At 36.8% G+C, this 18,448-nt stretch overlaps 1 protein-coding gene across 3 annotated transcripts in view; it reads left to right on the top strand.

The window, feature by feature from the left end:
- Rngtt (RNA guanylyltransferase and 5'-phosphatase) overlaps positions 1–18,448 on the top strand; it is a 209,152-nt gene that overhangs the window by 115,931 nt on the left and 74,773 nt on the right. For all 3 annotated transcript variants that reach the window (XM_027403414.1, XM_027403412.2, XM_035439935.1), the window contains exon 14: positions 14,703–14,769. In XM_027403414.1, coding sequence (XP_027259215.1) covers positions 14,703–14,769 — 67 coding nt within the window. The remainder of the gene's footprint in view (positions 1–14,702; positions 14,770–18,448) is intronic.

The following is an 18,448-nucleotide window of genomic DNA, read 5'->3' as shown; positions in this document are numbered from 1 at the left end:
TGGTTTCAATGACTTTCTCCATTCATTTTCTGATTTAAAGATCATTGGTTTCTGTTTAAATTATTATTCCTTCTGATTGTTTAAAGACTTAAGTTGTCATTCTTCAGAGTGTTCTAAGATTACCAATTTTAGTTCTTTTCAAAAAATTATATCAGTAGTATAAATTTTCCTCTATTCACTGTATTCTGGCTAGCTTTTATGTTGGCTCATCAAGAGCTAGGGCATCTGGGAAGAAGGAATCTTAATAACATTCATAATACTGACATGCAGGCAAGTCTGTAGGTCATTTTAATGATTAATGTGAGAAGGCTCAGCTTACTGTGGGTGGTACCACCTTGAGTTGGTGGTCCTGGGTTCTATAAGAATTCAGGCTGAGGAAGCCATGAGGAGAAAGGCAGTAAGCAGCACTTCTCTGTGGTCTCTACTTCAGCTCCTCCCAGAATCCTGCCCTGGCTCCCTGAATAATGGACTGCAAGCTTTAAGTTAAAACCTTTTTTCCCCTCTCCACGTTGTTTTTGATCATTGTGTTTTATCAGGGCAACTAAGAAACACCAACTAAGACATGCTGCCTTTAATACATCTCATAAATTTTGATAAATTATGTCTTAATTTTAATCCAAAATATTTTTATTGTTTCTTTAGCCTTTTCTTTCCATATTAATTTGAAGAATGTTGTTTAAATTACAGATATTTGGGGATTTTCCAGAAGTCTTTCATTATTGATTCTGCTCACATTTTATTATGGTCTGAGGACATAGATCACCTTTGTTTTAAAGTTACTATGTTTTTATGGCTCAGAACATATCCTCTCTTGGAAAATGTTCCATATGAATTTTGGAAACCACTTTTTCTTTTACTGAATATAATCTGTACATGTTACTTGAATTTAGTTGACTGATGTTGCTATTTACAAATGCTTCATTTTTCTTATCTTAGATCCATGAATCACTAAAAAGACAATTTTGAAAATTTTCCAATTGAGCACTCTTGTGCTGAGTGGTACCCTTGGGTGTTGAGACTTAAGGCAGTTCGATAGTAGAATTGGTGTCTTTTGCTTTTAGTTTCATTAATTTTTGCTTCAATATGTTGATGCTCTGGTTTTGCTCTGAAGTTCTAATTTTGGGCACATGTGTTTTGGTTATCATTTTCGTTTGTATTTTTATACTTTTTTAAAAGACAGACTCATATGGCCCAGGCTTGTCTTGAACTCCTAATTCTGCTTCTGCTTCCTAAGTGCTAGGCTTTCAGGCATGCATCACCATACCAGTTAAGGTACACATTTAAGATGTTTTGTCTTCTTGGAGAATTGACCCCTCTATCTTTAGGTAATGCTTTCCTCTTTCTCTGGTAATTCCCTACCCTGAAATCTACTTCCTTTGAAATTAGTGTGGGTACTCCAGCTTTCTTCAGAACATTGTTCTCTGACTTTATTTCTCCATACATTTTACTTATTTACTTTAAAAACTTATTTTGGTGTGTGTGTGTATGTATGTATGTATGTATGTATGTATGTATGTATGTATGTATGTATATGTGCGTATGTGCGTATGTATGTGCGTATGTATGTACCATGGGGAAGTCAGAGGAGTGTGTGTTCTTGTCTGGTTTCTGGGTTTGACAGTTTGTCAAACTTGTACAACACAAGCTTTTTTGTTGTTGTTGTTGTTAAAGACAGGACTGAAACTCTGTGTGGATTATGATAGACTCAAACTACACCTGGCCTCCACACCTGGCCTCACAACAGATGCTTTCACTCTCTAAGCCATTTTGTGGGCCTCACCCACCCATCCATCCATCTATTTGGGGGGGATGTTTCGAGACACTGTGTAGCCTTGGCTGTCCTGGAACTAGCTCTGTAGACCAGACTAGCTTTGAACTCAGGCCTCTATCTCCCAAGTGCTGGGATTAAAGGTGTGTGCTACTACTGCCCAGCTCCATCCTTTTATTTTTAATTTATTTGCATCTCATATTTAAAATGGTTTCTCTCTCTCTTCCTTTTCTGCCTCCTTTTTTTTCCCCTTGCTTTTTTGGTTTTGTTTCATTTTGGTTTTTTGAGACAGGGTTTTTCTGTGTAGCCCTAACTGCTTCATATAGGCCAGGCTAGCCATGAACTCAGAGATACATCAGCCTGTGCTTCCTGAGTGCTGGGATTAATCTAAATCGGTTTCTTAAAACAGTGTTGTAAGTCTTGATTTTTCTAATTCAGTCTTTTTTTTTTTTTTTTGGCCATTGACATTGAACATGTTTTTTTTTTTTTTTTGATATTTTTAGATGTATATCTACCATGTTTGTAACTTTCAAAAAATTTAAAAGCTTGTGTGTGTGTGCACGTGCTGGTACTACATGGTATCAGGTACAGGTTAGAGGCCATCTGCAGGAGCTGTGCATATTTATTTGTGACTTGTAGACCTAGGAATTTGTTTAATTTTATTTTATTTGCTTTACTAGCTTATATTTTCACTTAGGAAAGTAATTGAAAACATTGTGCTTGTCATTTCCAGGTATTATGATATAATTATATTTAAAGAATAGTTTAATGCAATGTTTTAAATTTCAAATTTCTGCTTGTATCTGTTCAAATTACATAATCATAATAATGTGCCCTTCTTAACAATGCTGTTCTCAGTAGGAATGACAGTCACTTGTATCCATCTCTAAATTGTGATAAATTTATTACTGCCTTTTATTTATTAGTCACTGTTTATTTATTAGCTCATGTTAAAGCTTATGTTAAAAGATTATACCTTATATAACAAAATAGAAAGATACCTGAACTTTTGTAAAATTAATCTGACGTTAGAAACATCACATTGCCTTACCTTAGTTTACCACCCTTTTTTTCTTTTTTGGTTTTTCAGGACAGGGTTTCTCTGTTGCTTTGGAGGCTGTCCTGGGACTAGCTCCTGTAGACCAGGCTGGTTTAGAATTCACAGACTGGTTTAGAATTCCTGCCTCTGCCTCCTGAGTGCTGGGATTAAAGGCATGTGTCGCCACCGCCTGGCCTGTACAGACTTTTAGTGCACTGATGACCTGTTTAGTGATGGTGTCAGTTCCATGGTGACACGATCAGTTTTTCTTTTACCAATTCTAAAACTCGTTTAATGATGCTTGCTGTTTGTTTGTTTTGCTTTTTTTTTATTTTTTATTTTTTTATTTTGGAGTAAAGGGAAACTAGAACTTGGGCAGTTAACTGAAGCCCCTGACTTTTCTTGTCTGTAGCCCAGCTGACTCCAGTCCCTATAATTTACATCAGATTCTGTAAGCAGATTCTAGTCTTAGACTTACCAACTATTTTAAATATTACTCGCTAGAAAGTAAAAGGTTTGGAGTTTGTTAGCACTATAAGCATAATCACACATGAGGAAATGAAGTGGAATATTCAAGTTTCATCCTAGAACATAATTAACCCTGGCCACTTTCACCATAATCAGAACATCTGCAAGTGTTTGCTGGCTACATTGCCAAGATGATTTCAGATGTTTTACTACCAGCTAAGCATATAATATAAGAACATTTTTTAATTTCTCACGAATACCTTTGTTTTTTCAAAACTAGATCAAGGGAGAATTTTGGGAATCTGCTGAGCTTTGTATTTGTACTTGTAAGTCATTTGCTGTCTTTTTTATATAAATACCTTATGTTTTTACCTTGTTTAGCGTGTAGTTGAAACTTTGGATTTCTTTGCCTTTTTTTTTTTTTTTTTTTTTTTTTTGTATTGATTTGTTTGTTTGTCTTTGAGAGTTTCTCTGTGTAGATCTGTCTGGCCTGGAAATTGATGTCTAGACTCAGCTGGTGGGAATTCACAAACATCCTCTTGCCTCTTCCTTTTGAGTGCCAGGGATAAGGGTGTGCATCATCACACCCTGCTTTATGTATCAATATTTTATGGCAAAGTAATCTACATATAAATTTCCTTTATATCTATTCCCTGAAAAGAGCACACTAGCTTTTAAGGTTACTTAAAAAAAAAATTCTTTTGATTCCCTTTAGACTGTATATCAAGTAGCCATTGATCACCTGCCATGTGTTAGACACTTTACTGGAAATTTAATATTGTAAGTCTCTTTCTGTATTTGGAACAAGTCTTACTTCTCTATTTCTTCCTCACACAAGCCCCTGATCGCCTTTATTTCACTTCCTGTCTTTATGAGTTTCCATATTCTGCATGCCTCATATAATATTTGTTCTTGCTAAATTCTTGCTTTGCTTAATGTTTTAGTTACACTGCTGTGCCCAAAGGATTATTAGTTTGTGTAAAAGATAGTATAGTCATGTTTTGGCTGAGTACTTTGAGATTCTCAGATTGTATTGATCATAATCTACTTCACAAATTCTTGTTAGATTGAGGAGTGTAGCTCATTCCTCTTCACTGAGGCCATGTTTTTTTTTTTTGGGGGGGGTCTTTTTTTGTTTTGCTTTTTTTAATTTTGTTTTTAAAGGAAAAAAACCAACACAATTCTTTACAGATTTTTTCTATTTAAATTAGAAGCAAGATTGTTTTATATGTCAATCCCAGTTCCCTTTCCCTCCCCTCCTCCCCTGCCCCACACTAATGCCCTTCCTATCTCATAGCCTTTCGGCTCCCCAGGAAGGGTGAGGCTTTCCATGTGAGGGTCTTAAGAATCTGTCACATCTTTTGGGATAGGGCCTAGCCTCTCCCCCATGTGTCTAGGCTGAAGGAGTATCCCTCTGTGTAGAATGGGCTCCCAAAGTCCATTCCTATGCTAAGGATAAAAACTGATCTACTTACTACAAGAGGCCCCATAGATTTCCGAGGTCTCCTCACTGACACCCACGTTTGTGGTGTCTGGATGAGTTCCATGCTGGTTTCCCAGCTATTAGTCTAGAGACCAAGAGCTCCCCCTTGTTCAGGTCAACTGTTTTTGTTGGTTTCACCAGCCTGGTCTGTACCCCTTTGCTCATCACTCCTCCTTCTCTGCAACTGGAGAGGCCATGGTTTTAAGACATTTTGTTTTTATTAAATTTTGTTTATAGTTTTTTATGTGTATGGGTACTTTTTTCTGCACATATATCTGTGTGTTCCTGGTGCCTTTGGAAGCCAGAATTGGATATTGGATCCTTTGAGACTGGAGTTACAGACAGTTGTGAGCTGCCATGTGGGTGCTGGGAATTGAATTCAGGACTTTCAAAAAAACTAGGCTTTTAAACACTAAGCTACCTCTTTAGCTCTGGTTCTTAAGACATTTTAAGTTAGGTCAACCGTGTAACTTTGCCAGCACTGTCCAGTAAAATAGAGTTAAGCTAACATTTCATGATTCCCCATTATCAGCCTAGTGTGTGAGATTTTGATGGATTTTAAGCTGGTTTGAAATGTTTAGGATATTTATGCTTTTAAGATTAGTACTGTGGCAGGTGGGACAGCTCAAAGTTTGTTATGCTTTCTCTTGTGAGTTTTTGTTTGTTTGTGGTTTCTGTGTTTTCATATAGGGGCTCATTGTATTGCCCTGGCTGGCTCTGAACTAACTTATTATGTATATTAGAATTGCCTCAAAGCTCACCGAGATCTCCTGCCTCTGCCTCTTGAGTGTTGGGATTAAAGGCGTGTGTGAACACACTTTGCTTGGTTTAGTTTCTGATGGACTGTTATGCTTTTAGTGTGTATAAAAGCATGCATCATTTTATCTTGTTCTGAAATGTTAGTTTTTGTAGTGTTGAGGTACTTTGTTATTATCTTTTGCTCCTTGACCAAAGTAGGGTGTGTGTGTGAACTTTTTAGCTGGACACAAAGTTCCTTTAAGGTCTTTACAAACGAGCCACGTAGTAGTTACTTTAGTTGAATAAAAGAATGTGCTGGTAATATTAAGGCAAGGTCTGTTTGTTAATTCAATGTGATGCTTTCTACTTAGAGCTGTGAAAGTGATGATTACTTTAAAAATAAGGGTCAGTGTTTTGTGATGATAAATAATCCATTATTTCTATAGTCTATGCTTACAGAAGGAACATTCATACTAAAATTAATAGTAAAAGTCCAGTGTAGTGTATATCTTATCCATGAGACATTTGAACATTTCTTTATATTGTGTTGTAGTTCAGGTGGCAACCAGTACTTTGTGGAGAATTCTGTGAAGCTAAAATTACCCTGGACATTCAGAATTGTTGAAACCTTTGAAATTAGAATACATTATAGCAGCCTCAATCATTGTGGGAATTTAAACATTAGTCTCTTGGATTAATCGTAGCCATTATTGAAGCAAGTTGTATCATGTCACATTGTACTATAATTTCGACTAAAAATTGATTCATAGGTTATATATATATTCCTTTTGAATTTCACTGTATCTGGTTTCTAGAACATCTTATGTGCTTTCCTTTTGCATGAATGGCTTTCCAACATCGTATTTTTTTCTAGATGAAAATGGGGGCTGTGTAGTCAACGATCTTGTCTAAAGAATATACAGGATCATCCTTTAAACAAAGAGGAGTAAAAACTGGTACCCAGATTCAGACATTCTCAATCCAGGAAATGAACTTATCTAACCTTTTAACATGTTTTATGTGGTATGTGTGTGAACATTTCTGTTGTCTGCTCTGAGAACTGTTTCCAAAAGGGTTTTCTTTATGTGCTATAGTATTTATATCTGATAATCTCTTTGGTCAACTAACAACAGCCCACAAAGTGTGAGGCAGTTCACCTCAGTTAGAGTAAAGCTATAACATATTCCTTTTTCCACAACGTAAAATAATGTGTTTGTTTTCATTCTGTTGGGATTAGTGTCATGAGGTTAATGTCAGGGAGAGGAGAATGCATGGGTATGGTGATGGCTGAGATTTCAGAATGAGTTTAATCCCCTAGTAAGCCATTTCCCCCTCTTTCTGTAGGTATGGTAAGGCATAAAATAATTGTTAGCATTATTAAATAGCCAATTTTGTAGGGAACTTTATGAGTTCAGTGACTTAGCTAGCTATTAAACTCAGCTTTTGAAACTACTCTGATTTACATTTACACAGGAAATAACAAATCAGCTGTCCACTTAGAATTACTAGAGTCAACTTAAATTCATGAGGAACATATTTTTATTATTTTCATCATGTGCACAAGTGGGTAAGTGCATGTGAGTTGCAAATGCCCTTGGATGCTAGAGACTATTGGATTCTTGGAGCTGGAATTACAGATGAGCTGCCTGGATTCTGAGAACCAGACTCAGGTCTTCTAGAAGAACAGCGAGTGCTTTCAACTGTTGAGCCATCTCTCCAGCCCCAACTTAAAGAGTTTTGTGTTGCAGATGGACAAACCACCATATAAAATGTTTACAGAATAACTAGAAACAAATTTACTAATTTAAGAACAACAGGTAAGGGCACATAACTGTCAGTCTTGATGCTGTTGATTCAGTTCCCCGGGGCCTACATGACAAATGAAGGTTTTTCTTTTTCTTTTTTTTTCTTTTTTCTTTCTTTCTTTTTTTTTTAATATTAAATACTTAATTTTTTATTTTATTTTATTAGTTCTAGTTAGGGAACAAGTTTATTTCAAGTCCCTTCTCCCTCTCCCTCCCCTCACCCCCAACCTTCCTCCCCACCCCAGCCACCCCCCACCCCATCCACCCACCACTCCCCAGGCAGGGTAGGGCCCTCAACGGGGGCTCTGCAAAGTCCACCAAATCTTCCTGTGCTGGTCCTGGGCCCTTCCCCATGTGTCCAGGGCCAGAGTGTAACCCTTCACATGGGATGGGCTTTCAAAGTCCCTTCTTGCACCAGGGAAAAATACTAATGCACTACCAGGGGCTCCCTGGAGTGCAGAGGCCTCCTTATTGACATCCATGTTCAGGGGTCTGGATCAGTCTTGTACTGGCCTCTCAGACAGCATCTGGGGTCCATGTGCTCTCCCATGTTCAGGTCAACTGTTCCTGTGGGTTTCTCCAACCTGGTACAGACCCTTTCGTTCTTCATTCCTCCCTCTCTTCAACTAAATTCCTGATTTTGGCTCAGTGTATATCTGTGGATGTCTGTCTCTGCTTCCTTCAGCCACTGGGTGAGGGCTCTAGGATGGCATAAAGAGAAGTCATCAATCTCATTTTAGGGGAAGGGCTTTTGGGTTATCCTCTCCACCATTGCCTGGATTGTCAGATTGTGTCATCCTTGTAGGTCTCTGGAGATCTCCCTGGTTCCAGAGCTCTTCTTGGTCCTATAGTGGCTCCCTCTGATATAGTATCTCTCATCCTGCTCTCTTTCCTCTATTCTTCCCCCAACTCAATATTTCTGCCCCTCCATTTCCTCTCCTCTACTCCTCTTCTCTTGCTCTTATTGTAGCAAACGAAGGTTTTTCTGACCTCTACATATGTGCAGTCATGTTTATGTATATGTGCCCACATACATGTGCACAAAGGCACACACATACAAATAAATAAATGTAATTTTTAAAAGGAACAACATATGAACTGAGTATGGTGGCTCCTGCATATAATCCTAGCACTCAGAAGACTTAGGGAGGAAGATTGCTTTTTATTTTTTATATTTTTTCTTCTTATTCAACTTTCAAGAGTTGTGCTGTTACTAGCTAATAAAGTAGAACATATTTCTTTCTTAGGTATGATTAGAGTTAATTTTATCTGTAAACATTTAGTAGAATTTGATGGTTAATCTAGCTAGGCCTTTTGTTTTCTTTGTAGAATTAATTTCTAAATGTCACAAATCTAAAAAGACTTTTAGCTTTGAAAACTTTTGATTATATATATTCACGGTACATGGTACTGTGATGCATAAGGACATTTTTATCTAAGTATGTATTTGTGTCGATATTATCTCTTGAATATTGCCTATCCTTCTCTCTCTCCCTTTCCTGTGAGTCCCCTTTGTTCTCCCAGACAGTATCTATAAAAAAATGTAGAAACTACAGATGAAAGAAAAAATAATACAGTCATGATTTATATGTCTTTATAAAATATATGAGTCACAAATGAGAGAAAATAAAATATTTGTCTTTCTGGCCTAATCATAGTAATGATTTTGTCCAACTGTTTTCCTGCAGATAGTATAACTTTGCTCTTTATGGAAGCTTTGGACTTTGTAGTCATCAGTTTATTTTTGATTTTTCCTCGTATTCTTATTCAGAATTTTGAAACTTGTTAGTATAAAAGTATATATGTAAAGTATATATAAAAGTACAATGCATGTTTAGTCTTTGTTCTTCTTACAATTTTATTTTTTAAAAAGATTTTGTGTTTGTGTTTATCTGTCTGTCCATGTAAGTATATACCACATGTCTTCAAGTACCCTTGGAAGCTGGAAGAGAGGGCATTTCATTCCATGGAGCCATCTAATGTAGGTGCTGGGAATTCAACTTTGGCACTCAGAACAGGAAATACTTTTAGCACCTGATCCATCTTCCCAGCTCCACCCCTCTTTTAAAAAGATTCTGTTCTGATTATTTGTGCTTTCTTTTCAATTTAGTAATTATTTTAAAGTACATACTTTGAGTATGTACTTTGAGTATTTTAATCCTCTTTAGTGTGCTATTAATTAAATAAATTTCAGTTTACCTGTGAGACTTAAGTGGTGGGAATATTTTGTAAAGAATATTGTGGTACCCTGTGTTGGCTGGGACATTGGGTCAGTAGATAAAATTCTTTGTTTGAGCATCTGAGCTGTACTTTCCAGAACTCAAGTAAAGCTGGGTGAGATAGTGTGTCTATGACCTCAGGGCTTCTGTCAAGGTTAAGGGCAAAGACAGGAAAGTCCCTGTAAGCACATAGATCCTGTCTCAAACAAAGTGGAAGTGAAGTACCTATCTGTACCTGTCCTCTGACCTCTACATAAATTATCCATACACAGATGTGACCACATTCACACAAGTGAACACATCATACATGTACAGAAAGCATACAAAGATGAAAGAGTACTGAATGTTGTTTCAAAGTATTTTATTGGAGGTTGATTATATGTAGTGTACGTGTATGGGTGTTTTGCCTGTAGTATGAATGTATACTATGTGCATGCCTGATGTCTACAGAGGCCAGAGGAGAACATCAGATCCCCCTGAAACTGGAGTTACAGACAATTATGAGCTGCCATATGGGTGCTGGGAATTGAAACTGGGTCTTCCAGAAGAGCAGCCAGTGTTCTTAGCTGCTCAGCCATCTCTCCAGCCCTTGCAGTCAATTTTAAATTATTAGGTTCTTGTTTTGTTTTTTTCTTGAAATTTCATTCTAGTGCCCTGCTCCCCCACCAATCTACCTTAGCTTCCAAAATACTGGGATTACAGATGTGTGCTACCACACCCATCTTTCCTTAAATTTTTTAATTTGAGGTAATTGTAGACTTGATTGCTTTTTGAAGGGATGCTTCTGTATCTTCAATTATGAATTATGTACACAATTATGAATCAGTATGTGTCAGATGTCAGCAAGCAGTGAATGAAGTTCATTTAGTGTTTGTTCTGTTATCCACCAGTGTTTGCTTTTCTTTTATTGAGGGTTGTTTGTGGGAACAATTTGGGACATTTCCCGTGTAGTCAGTTGTTACTATTTGTGTTTGGGAAATCAAATGCAAAATGAGTACTAGTTTTACCTATTTTTAGTTCTTCAAAAGTTATAGTAGGAATCCCCTCTTCCAACACTACTCCTCTGCCACTGTTTTTCAAGAGTCCTACTAGGTAGCCACACTACCAAGCATTTAGATCCAGTACTTAGAGGCTATTAGTAGTTTATAAAGATCATGGTGATGTTCACCTAACTTGAGGGCAGAACAGCTTCATGAACTTGAATGGGGCAGAATTTCTGTCTCAGAGAAACCTGTGTATATGTTTGTCAGTGCTAAATTCGTGTTGATCAAAAACATGTGATTGCTGTATTGAAATACAAGCACCCTGTATTGAAGATGCTTATTACTTGGCAATAAATATGTCTTTAATTTAGCAAAACAATCTTTTAGAAGAGGAAAACATTTAAAGTATTCCACTTTAAAATGGAAACTTATATAAGCAAAGTATTATCTTATTCGTACATGGCTTTTAAATCATAATACATATTTAAAACTACCCAAATGAAGCCAGGTATGGTATATGTCACATGCCTTAATCTCAGTACTCAGGAGGCAAGCATGCAATCTCAGAGTTTCAGACCAGTCAAAGCTATACAGTAAGACTTTGTTTTAAACAAACAACAGCAAAGCTCTGTTCAAGTGAAGATAGTATGATATAGTATGATATATGATAAAGAATAATAGATAATATTTTTAAAAGTTAAAAACAAAGTCTTACTGGTAACATTTAAGAAAATGGTGAGGAGATGTAGTTTTTAGATAGCAAATTAAAGGAAGGAAGGTGCACACTAAATAGTATGTTGGCAAACTTCCTGAGATGCACGTGCATAGTAATTAGAAGCATATTGGCTTTTAAATGTCAGCCAGCTTTTATTATCTTCCTTTCCTACTGTCTGTCTGTATGAACAGTGATTATTCTTACTTTTAAAGGAAGATTATCAAGTTTTCTGTGAAAATTTGTTAATTACCACTACTATATATAGCTGCTACCAGAATGGTTCAAGGTTTTATTGGTTGAATTTCTTAGTTGTTAAAGCATGGCAAGAATTTCCTCATTTCATTGCATTGCTGAGATTTGGGGACATATCCTATACTTTGTACTTGAATGAAGTAAACAAACTCCCTTTGTTATGTGTGTTATAGTGTATTATTAACGTGTTATTACTTAATATTCTAATTGTAAAAAGGGATTTGGCTAAATGAGTTTAATACAGGATTGTGTATGCCTACTGTTAATGTTCTGTTAGTGTGTGTTATTGTCCCTATAGGGTATAAGAGATGGTTCTGAGGAGATTGAAATTCTGTCCTATTTCATGCTTTAAGATGTTTGCTTTCTTCATCTCACTAGGTAGTCCATACCAGGGGTGAAGAATCACACAAACATCTCATATTTGTCCCCAGTGACAACTAAAGATTGCACTATTATCAGAAACGCTCTGTTTCGGAAAAGTTATTAATAAATGTGGATTCTAAAATGCTTGAGGTTGAATTGAATTTTAAAGAGACAGTTATGCCAGGTGTTTCAGTGATGCATCTGTAACTTAGCACTTGGAGGTAGAGGTAGCTTGGTGTAGTTAGAAAATTCCAGGATATCCCAGGAGTGTGCAGTGAGAGCTCCATAGCTCTGCTTCAAAAACCCAAAAACAAACAGCACAAAAAGGAGATTGTTATCTTAAGTATTCCTATTTTCTGTGATGATGCCAATATGGCACACTGAAAAGGTTCCATTGGTTTGCTTTGAATTGGCACTTGTAGTACATATATGTAGTAAACAAGTGCATTTGAGTGTTCTGTTCTCAGATTCATGCAATAGAATGTATAGTTGTCCTGCAGCTCATTTCAGCTCTGTCCTAACTTTATGTAGACTCTTAGATGTATCTATACATAGAGATTTGGAGTGTGGAATACGGGATTTCCCTCCATATATTAATGCTAAAAATGAAGTTATATGTTCATTTATTTACATGTCTTTTAGAAAAAAATTATGCTAAAAGAATGAGATATACTATGGTATACCAGGCCAAAGTTACTGTATATGGCTGTGAGGAATTAAACCTGGCCAATTGGAGGAGCCACAGCAAGACTGAGGCTATGAATATTTTATTAAGAGCAATCACACTTTTTATAGCTTTATCAGCAACAGAATATAGTGACAATTGGCAGGATCAAAACAGCTGCAGTTGCCAGGATAGAATGATGTTTGCAAGATATACAGGGTACACAAAATTAATGTCTTAAGACCAGTTGTCCTGTCAAGCTTCCATGCTTCCTTGCCTTTGAGGGAACATACAGAGAAACACAAAGTGGCCTGAATGCTTCACTGCCTGAGGGAGTGTGATGGTTTCTTAAGAACTGGGAGGCACATTGTGCCCACTCCCCCTCCCCCAACCCCACCCACTTACCCCTGCCATGGACTCTAACCTGAGAAACATATGACACAGGCCTCTCAAGGCAGCTAGGTCAGGCCAAAGCCATGTTTCCCCACACAATGGGTAGTGTTTATGTCCTTTCCATAGCTTACTCCACTACTAATTTCTCTTTAATTATTCCAAAGTTCTAAACGCAGTATTCATTTATAATGTTTTAACATGGACTGGGAATTTAGCTCTGTATAGAGTACTTGCCTTTATATATGAGGTTGTAAGGTAATTCCCAGCACCACAAACAAAACCCACCTGAAGTTTCAGTGCAAATGGTAGACCTCTGATTGTCACAGGACCATAATCCTAGCACTTGGGAGGCTGAAGTAGGCCACCATGAATTAGAAGCCTCCTTGGGCTACATAGTAAGACTGTCTTAAGAAAGGAAAATAAGGGACTGCTGAAATAGCCCAGGGATTAAGAGTACTGACTACCCTTCTAAAAGACCAGGTTTGACTCTCAGCACCCATGTGGGAGTTTATAACCATCTCTTAACTCAAGTTCTGGGAGATCTGAGGCCCTCTGTGGGCACGAGGCATGCATGTAGTTCACAGTCATATTTGTAGGCAACATACATACATACATACATACATACATACATACATACATACATACATACATACATGGAAAAACAGAAACAAAAGAAAATGACATAATGTACCTTCTAGAGATCTGAATAGGAAGAAATGAAAAGATGATTTAGGGCGTAAAACCATATATAGTTTGACTTTTACTCCTTACTCAAGCTGTGACTCCTATGTATTCCGACTTTAACCTAGCTCTCCATAAACCCACTTGCTTTCCAGTAACAGGTATTTTTTTATACCATGGGTCAAGGCCACTTTTTTGTTAGGAGTATTTAGTCAAGTTTTTGGTAAAATTTTAGCACAAAATTAAAATTATTATCATCTATAATACATGGTATAGGCATGCATTCAATAGTTCTTCAATTAAATCTTTATAAATATTTTATTATAATATTGTCACCTCATTTCTAGAGACACTAGTAATCTTATTAGAATTACTGTTAAGTATATTCTGTATTTAAATTTTCATGAAGTTTTTTGAGCTGTAGAAGCAAGTAGCCCAAGCTAGCCTAGAACTCTCTGTGTATCTGAGGCTGACCTTCTTTGGACTTTTGATCCTCCTGCTTAGGCCTGTGACAGCACACCCAGTTTTATGATGTACTAGAATTTGAACCCAGGCTTTGTATATGCTATGTTAATACCCTACCTATCTGAGTTACATTCCAGGCCCATTCTTAACATTTTACCTTTTTTTTATTTTAAAATAGAAGCATTCCTTTGATGTTACTGTCTCATTGTACAAAAGACAATAATTGAATATTCATTTTTCATAGTATCTATTACAGATATTTTACTGTCTCTCTCTCTCTCTCTGTGTGTGTGTGTGTGTGTGTGTAGTTAGAAATCAACTTTGAGTATTGTGTTGCAGATGAGATGCTATCTATCTTGGTTCATTTTTTTTTGAGGGGGGGGCAATCTCTTTGTTGGCCCAAAACTTGGCAGTTAGGCTAGACTGATTGGTCAGTGAGCCTCCCTCCACTTCCCCAGTGCCTGGATTACAGACTGTTGCCACCACACCTGGCTTTTTCACAAGTATTATGGAGAATCAAACTCAGGTCCTGATGATTGTGCAGTAAGCACTTTGCTGATTGAGTCATCTCTCCAGTTTCCCCACTTCTTCTTATAATCCTATATCAAAGTCAGAGTATTCTATCCATAAGACGTTTTCTTTATTTTATTTTTTCCTACCTTGTAGGTTGCTTCCACAGAATGTTGGCCTTCTATATGTTGGAGGTTATGAAAGACCCTTTGCACAAATCAAGGTATGCTTACTCATTTTCTGCATATTTTTCTTTGGTTTTTACCTAAAACTTAGTAGAACAACCAGCCTTATCAAAGATGTTGGTGAATATGAAGGAATAATTTCATGGATTTTGTTACTGTCTGTTGAAAAAAAATCATAAAATAATACCAGACCTGGTATTTAAAACTCTGCTCATACTATGAATTGACTTTTACAACATTTTCAGGATATGTGTCCTCCTTTATTGGGGTGTGGTTTTCAGTAGTATAATGTACACTAGACATCCAGCTTGATAAATGCTAACATACTCAATCTGGTAAAAACTATTAAAGTAATGAAATAAATCTATTACTTAAAAAAATGTACTCAGATGACTTGGATTTTTTTTTTCCCTGCTCTTCTTTTTGTCATCTTATCCCTTAGAAACCACTAAACTAACTTGCTATTATAGAGGAATTTATATACTTTAGTATTTATGTGAATAGAATCATACATTTCTTTTCCTTCTCTTATTTTCCTCTTTCACTCAGCGTATTATTTTGAGATTCGTCTACATTGTTGTACTTACTATTACTACTATTCTTAGATTCTTTGGGAGGTAGTGATGGGAATTGAACCAAGTGACTAGTGTGTGCTAGGCACTTCTGTTCACATTTGCATATAGTTTTTCAGTAGGAATGTGTGCTTTCTTTTCTCTTGGATAGCAGAGTATCCTGCATTTCTCATGGGTAGATAGATATGTCTGTCCTATTGACCTTCAACCAGTAACACTGTATGGATTATTGTAGCTTTATAGTAAGTCCTAAAATCAAATTATATAAACCCTCCAGTTTCATTCTTTTTTCCTGTGTTTTTTGTTAATCTAGTTTCCTTTCATTTTCATACAGTTTTTAAGAACTATTGTATCAGTCTATATAAACGTGCTTATTTGGATTCTATTTGGGATAACATTGAATCTATAGATAGATTTGAAAAAAATTGAATTTTCTTACAATATTGTGCTGGAGATAAACTCGATGATAAGAGTGTTAGCCTGGCATGTGTTTAATACTGGGTTTGGTTCCATGAGAGGAAGGGAGGTAGGTTGAGTTCACCAAAACTGCATCTCTCTAGTTATTCCAGCTTTAATATCTCTATGATATCTTCTTATTTTGTTGTACTTACTATTGTACTTCTTATTTTGGTTATCTTGCATAGTTTTATAATACATATGTATCTGTCTATCTATATTTCATATTTTGATGCAATTATAAAAGTACTTTTATTTCAATTTTTGAGTTCATTGCTAATGTGTAAAAAGATGATTATAAATATGTTGACTTTGGATTCTGTAGTATTATTACATTGCATTATTGGTTCTGATAGTGTTTTTGTAGATTTTAATAGGATTTCTTTATATAATTATGTGATCTACTGAAAAAGGCTATCCTCTTGTCTGATATGGTTCATTTCACTGCAGTTTCTTTATTGCGCTGACTGTAGTCTATAATGCCAAGCTGAACAGTAATGGTTAAATTACACATCCTTGCTATCTTCCTAGTCTTAAAGGGAAAGCATTCAATCTTTTGTCAGAATTGTCCCTGGAAATATTAGGTAAGAATTGGTCAGTTGTGGTGTAAGAGATAGCTCAGCAGAGGACCAGAGTCTGGTTCCTAGCACCCAGACAGCTTGTAACTGCCTATAACTCCAGCTCCAGGGGCTCCATTGTCATTTTTTGGCTTTTGTGGGTACCTACACACACAAATAATAAAATAATTTTAAAAGAGTTTATTAATAAATTCTAACCAGCATTGTTGTAAGGAATGCTTACTCAGTAGGTAAAGCACTTGAGTATGAGGGGCATGAGGTTTGAATCTCCAACACCCACATAAAGCTGGGTGTGGTAGCTTGTGTTAGTAATCCCAGTGATTTTATGGCAAGATGGGAGGCAGGTGTATAGCTGCAAATGACAAAAAAACACCTTGTATGGAAGGTGAGAACCCACTCTCGAGATTGTCCTTTGACTTCCACATGTATGCTATGACACATACAAGAACACATTTACATAGATGAATGTTCATGTATATTCCCTCTCCCCTCACACATTACATATATACTGGAGGGGTCAAAATGAACAAGGCAGTAAATAGAAAGGAACATTTCAGCTTGTTTTTTTCTTTGCTATTCTAACTTTCTGTAAATGTTTTAAAGAGTTGTTAATCCCACTGGGTGAGAATAAGACTACTATCACAAATTATAAGCCAAGTTTGAAGCAAGCTTTATGAAATACTGGCCAGGACAGTGGACACTGGCCAGGTCCTTACCTGGGATTCCCGGAGAATGGACATGAATTACATTAGTCCAGTACTTATTAAGACAAAACCCACAAGGCTGCATTCTTCCTGCCATTGACCAGTTGGGGCAAGTATACATCCTTACATTACTTCCTGCCTATGTACTTCCTGCCTACTTGTGATCATACCAAACTTGTTTACAGAAGTGAAAACATGTGGCATGTTATCTGCCCTTGGGCAAGTGATGCTTACAGGTTAGAGGTATTTTTGTTTTATATATTCCTTTAGCACAACAATTAAAACTTAAAACATAACTTTAGCCCTCACATTCCCCCTTTGAGTTGTATCCTGAGTCAAATTCTTGACTCTGGTAGGTACCTGTTTACATTGGGATCTAATATGCATCGCTTGAATGGCACCCAGACAGGGATTAAATATCTAGTTAAGGCATTAATGATGCAGGGGCCAATAGTAATTAACAGAAACAGAAGGGTCAAAGACCTGTGGTGGCTGAGTTTATTTGACTATGAAAATGAGAACTAGACATTTATCTTGGGTCCCCTTTTTTCTGCTCTGTCTGTCTGTGTGTGTGTGTGTGTGCGTGCGTGCGTGCTCGTGTTTAAGTGTTTAAATTTGCGTTTAGTCAAATTACCTCAAGTGATTCATGAGTGGCTTTGTATAGAAACAACAATTTTCTTTTAGAGCCATACAATAACCCCCTTGTTCTACGTAGAGCAGGTTAAGTGCCCTATCATATTGTAGAACTGCTTAAGCTAATAAATCTACCTTTTGATAGATCTGGGTCTATTTGTGATATGAGATGCCCCTCTGTATGCTATGAATATGTTTTATTTCTATTGGTTAATACAGAAGCTGATTTGGCCAGTGGCCAGGCAAAGTAGAGCCAGGTGGGAAATCCAAACAGAGATATGGAGAGAAGGAAGGCAGAGTTAAGAGAGATGGTATGTGGAGGGAGCAAGATGCCAGAGCATTACTGGTAAGCCACGGCCACGTCAATATACACAGATTAATAGAAAAGGGTTATGAGAGCTAGTTAGTAATATACCTGAGCAATTGGCCAAACAGTTTGTGGTTAATATTAAGCCTCAGAGTGATTATTTTATAGGCAGCTATGAGACCAGGATGGACACATAAAAGCTTACAGCTGCATCTTTGGTTTTAATAGGTACCTTTCTGGTATGCAAATAGGCACTATAGTTAGCCACTTTATTCCCTATGCCAAGGAGTTTCCTTTTGACCTAACATTCTAGCCTGTTGATTGTAAAGGGTGGTGTACACTCTTCTGAAACTACTTCCAGCTGAAATTAGAATATGTCTGTCAGGGCCCAGGAAGGCTGGAATGCTTGTCAAAGGCTGGGAGGGGATTCAGGCAATAGGGCATTCATCAGAAGCATCTGACTCCTT

The sequence above is a fragment of the Cricetulus griseus genome, chromosome 2, assembly GCF_003668045.3.
Source record: "Cricetulus griseus strain 17A/GY chromosome 2, alternate assembly CriGri-PICRH-1.0, whole genome shotgun sequence".
Taxonomy (NCBI): domain Eukaryota; kingdom Metazoa; phylum Chordata; class Mammalia; order Rodentia; family Cricetidae; genus Cricetulus; species Cricetulus griseus.
The sequence above is the reverse complement of the archived record's forward strand: the minus strand, read 5'-3'. Positions and strand labels throughout refer to the sequence as shown.